Here is a 5,050-nt window from a genome sequence, read left to right as displayed (position 1 = left end):
CGCATCTACGATGATAATGGTCTTATCTTTCGGAGAGTAGAACCTGAGATGTCTAGGATTCTCCGAAACCTCCTTTATTCGATGGAAAGCTGCTTGATGCTGATGGTTCCATGAAATACGGTGTCCTTTCTATGAGTAACGGAAAATTTAAAGCGTATGGATTTCTGATATTACTCTAACGTTTACAATAGATCGCCCCCGTTACGGGAAAAATATGTGCCCCGCTCTATGATGTATCTACTCTCACACTCGCACATACAGTTTGCCCGCGCCGAGCGCAAAGAGTGTAGCGGTTTCAGGAAGTAACATCCGCGGTCAGCAGCGAGCAATTCGATCGGTTCTGGACGAAGACAATCCGGCAACCGGAGATTTCCAGCTAGTAGCAAAGGCAGATTTTACACTTTCGAAGCAGTTCTCGGAGTGGAGTTGTCAATGTAGAAAGATGTGGAATGAATCTCCCTAGATACGTGATCATCCCGATAAAACTGCGCACTTCTTCTGCTGTTTGTGGCTCGCGAAACTTTCTGATGGCGTCCACCTTATCTAATGTCGGTCGGATTCCGCTGGCAGAGAGCACATGCCCCATAAAAGTAACTTCAGATCGTCCAATCTCGCACTCCTTTTGGTTGATTGTGATTCCGTTCCGGTCTAAGCGATCCATCACCTCCACCAAGGCAGCATCGTGTTGTTCTTTCGTGTAGCCGTACACAAGAATATCGTCGATGAATGCCTTGACTCCGTTTACCCCTTCAGCACACGTTCCATTATGCTTTGGAATACTTCGGAGGCACAATTCATTCCAAATGCAAGTCTCTTATACCGATAGTAGCCATTGTGCGTCGCAAACGTTGTTATATGTCTCGAATCTTCCACCAAGACCACTTGATGAAAAGCTTTCACCAAATCAATTTTCGAGAAAAACTTGCAATTATGGAGGTGTGGCAAAATATCTTCGAATGTTGGCAGCGGAAAATGTTGCGGAATAATAGCTTTATTTGCAGCCCTCATGTCGACACAAAATCGAACTGCTGACGGTTCGCCTGCCTTAGAACCCACGACCAGCCGAGATATCCACTTTGAGTCTTTCGGTGCAATCTCAATGATATCTTGCTCTAACAGAAGATCAATTTCTTTCTGTACTTTGTCCTGGAGCGGAATCGGGATATGACACTTGGTGTGCTGGACCGGCTTTACGTTTTGGTCAATCTGCAGTTGAACTTCCATACCGATGATCAGAGATGTTAAAATCGCGAGTCTACATACTCGCACTTTGCCCTTCTTTGCAGAACGATTTTATTTCGTTAAACTCAATCTGCAATGATGCTATCTAAAGTTCAACTCGGAAAGCATCAGGAAGTAAGCTTCGGGTAAACTCGGCAGGAGTAAACAGCAATCGGGGGAGAAACATCAGCGAAGCAAACGAACAGTTCTGCGAATTAAAGAAAAAATCGTTTTCGTTCGGCAGCCGAACACATCAATCGGACAACGCATGGGGGCGTGGCTAAAAGTGATAGATACAAGGGAACGGGAAACGAGCGAGAGAAGGGTGCGAGGAATGTTAACTCGGTCCGTCGGGCAACGATCGCTCGTGAGCATTCGTGTACGGTAAGCTTCGTTCTGTTGTTTCATTGGTGTGATTTTATTCCTGCGAGGAGGGGAAAACATCAACTCGGAACTGTTCTCTTCGTTTTGTGTGCAATCACGTCATGATTGGAACGAAGATAAAATCAATCTGCACACAACAAGTTAAACTCGGAAAAAATCAGCCGAATGATTCTTTCCGAGGCGAGTTTAAACACCGCTGCCGATGATCCTGCCGATCTTGTTTCCTTTCGCCGTGACGTTCCATACGTCTGTGTTGATGGAAAGAATTTGGAGATCTGTAGCGGTCTTGCGGCTCAGAAGACTGGCACCCTTTTCTTCAACAAGAAAAACTTCAGCTACGACTTCGTTGTAATTCGTTGCGATGCGGGTTTCGAATTCACCCAAAACATGTAAACGATTATTTCCGTAGGCTTTCAACGTCTTCCGGCTTTCTTTGTTTTGAGAGATCACTTTCTCTTTTTGTTTCTTGAGGTAGTTCCAAGTTTCACTATCGATAACGTTCACTGCTGCACCCGAATCAACAATCCACTTCATTTTTACACCACCTACACAGCACACTACATTTTCTCCCCCAACTTCATCGGATCCGGCAGCAAACACAAACTTCTCGTCATCTTGTTTATCGTCAACGTCAGTGACATAGTCATCTCACATCTGAATCAAAACACTCATCTTCTTCACCACCAACAGCCTCATCTTTCTGAATACTTCGCACTCTTCGACTCTTTTCTCTACTGCTTCGAGTCTTGGTCTTACAACAGTTTTTGTAATGTCCTATCAGACCACACTTTTTGCACTTCTCTTCCAGAGCAGGACAGTCTTTGGAGTTGGCAAAATGTCCCAACCGCCCACAGCGGAAACACTCATTTTTCGTACTCGTCACTTTGTTGATTTCCGATCGCTGCAGCTGTTGACGCACCTTGTCAATCGTTTCCAACGAACGTCCTTCCTTGACTATTTCCGCTAATGTCATGTTCGGTTTGGTCAGGATTTTCGCCCGAAGCTCGTCCGAGGAACCCTTTTCAAAAATTTGTTCCTTAATATTTTCCTCCAACTATTCACCATACTCGCACAGATGGCCTTGCTCCTTCAGGCGTAGAACAAATTTCGAAATCTTTTCATCCGGTCCCTGCTGCAGATTACGAAAAATATGTCGCTCTTGCGGTAGACATTTCATCGGCAGAAAATGTTCGTCGAGCACTTTCATCGCCTCCCTGTAGACGTCGGATCCTTCAGGCACATCCCGGTCTTCGTCACCAGTCAAGCTGTCGAAAATGTCTTGCACGCCCTCTCCTGCATAGTGCAAGAGATATGACTTCTTCCGTGATGCTCGTTCGATATTGTTCACGTCCAAGAAGATCTCAAACGAGCGCTTCCACTTTTTCCACCGTGTACTGACGTTGGCGGTATCATCCGGATCGAAAGGCGGAATGCCTGATCCAAGCGGGTTCATTGTTGTGGTTATGTTTCTCTGACGGCCAATCGCAGCATCCCATCCTCGACGCCAAATGTTACGTTCCGGATTATCGGATTAGAAATAACGACTATTCGAATTTAATCAGCTTTACTCTTTTTATTTCGTCCGAATGTAACCGCGTTTTTCTCTACTCCACTTTTCTATTTTTCCTCTTCTTCCTTCTACACTCTCAACTCCTTTTAATCATTTCTACCTACTATCTACTCACTACAGTTGGGTCATGTGATCCTCCCGGGGAATGCCTGGTCCATGGACGCACGTGGTGATACCAGCGCCATGGAGGGTCCTTTCCGAGGCCGAACTACCAGCGCGCCCTTCTTTCCCGACCGGTAATGCACTGGATGGATCTATCGGGATTGCAGGGTAGTTCCTCCTCCCGATGACTCGGTCGAAGGTGCGCCAAGCTTACCTCCACGGTTTGCAGGGCCAGAACTAGGGGCAGGATGATAGCCCGAACCTTCGGAGCAATCAATCTGGTGGACCGAGATCTTTGTGTGGTCGTAGGATCCTTGGAGTTGGGGCCGTTAGATGGCTGGGCCCGTGGGTTGTCTTCCAGAGGAGTCCTTGGAGACCGGTCTGGTCTGAGGAAGTTGCTTCGATCGGTGACAGGCAGCTGATGCGACTCGTGCCTTCTCCGAACCACGTGATTCTTTTTCTTTACAGGTTTGCAGGCGGACGGATTTGGACGTCCGCACCGATCAGCGACCACACTTTGAATGCCCCGTTTTCTTTCAGCGCCTCTTTTCGCTCGCTCCGGAAATGTCATCGAAGAAGGGTTGCCAGTATTCCGGTCGAACGATGATGTTGTCGCTGAGTTCTGACAGATGAGGGATGGGGGACATTGGTTGGGACGAGGGACAAATTCCAAATCCGAGGCCCCTGCACATGAAGGTTCGTATTCAAACTGTTGCTACGGTTAGTCCGTAACACCGCAGACATCAGATACCCAGACTGACCACTGAAGGCTGATTTTGGCGCTTGTTCCGCAGCGCTATCTACGGGTTATCGTGAAACTAACGGCCACATACACAAAAGGAAAAATCTCGATATATCACACACACATTTGCATTGTGCTGTTTGTTTTTTTACATCTAGCGATGAACACGGTCGTTTTTGATTACCTAATTTTGATAGAAAAAAATAACACGATATATTTCGAAAATCACTAACCGCCACCATTACCGTTTTTGAATTGGAACGTATTAACCAAATGCGGTTAGAATTCAACCATAAAGCTTATAAAAAATACATCGACTTCGACATAAATGAAAATTTAATGAAAACTTGAGATTTTCTGCACCACTTCCTTATTGCGTTGTGGTTGAAAAATAACCATTTTATGGCATCTTTGGCTTCGTTTGTGAAGATCACTTTCAACTGCAAGATTTCGTTAACCCCGAAACCTCCGCCAAGGGTAAGTTCAAGTTTCCCGAGTAGAAAAATATTGTGACAAACCCGATTATTTGTAAATAGTTATAAAACGATCTAGGATTTGTTGAGAAAACGACAAATGACATCGTAAAAACATTTCACTAATTGTATATTACAAAACTACAGTATATTGAATGTGGCTTTAAATTATATTACTGTTTAGAACTGTTAAATCAGTTGAATGGACGAGATTCTTACAAAATTTTAATGAACAATCTGTTTCAGTTAGAGTTTCTCAAAACCCTTCACCTAGCCGAATTGCCGCATTCAAAGAGGTTTACAAAAACTTAATAAAACAAAAGTAGAGGTGATATTTACAAATTTGTAAAGCAATGTTCTGTTAACAGAAGAAGCTTAATGAAAATCGCAACAACGAAATATACCACTAAGTCACCATCTACAACAAAAAACCGGTGTCAGATTTTTATTTACTTTTTTCTTCAATAAATCCTAAAACTTCCCTTTCTATGAAAAATTTAGTCACACTCGAGAAATGTCTTCTTTTCGAAATATCTAACTTGGATATCAAACTAGCCC

The 5,050-nt window shown here is 44.4% G+C and overlaps 1 protein-coding gene across 1 annotated transcript; it reads right to left on the bottom strand.

Moving 5' to 3' along the window:
• Positions 1-1,791: 1,791 nt before the first annotated feature.
• Positions 1,792-2,578, bottom strand: LOC129759582 (uncharacterized). The gene is made up of 2 exons (XM_055757059.1): positions 2,272-2,578; positions 1,792-2,219 (listed from the first exon to the last, which is right to left on the bottom strand). Exons 1-2 carry the CDS (start codon positions 2,576-2,578, stop codon positions 1,792-1,794), a joined length of 735 nt encoding a protein of 244 aa, XP_055613034.1.
• Positions 2,579-5,050: the final 2,472 nt, after the last annotated feature.

This window comes from Uranotaenia lowii, chromosome 1 (genome assembly GCF_029784155.1).
Source record: "Uranotaenia lowii strain MFRU-FL chromosome 1, ASM2978415v1, whole genome shotgun sequence".
Lineage (NCBI taxonomy): Eukaryota > Metazoa > Arthropoda > Insecta > Diptera > Culicidae > Uranotaenia > Uranotaenia lowii.
Note: the sequence above shows the minus strand (reverse complement) of the source record. Positions and strands in the feature narration are given on the sequence as shown.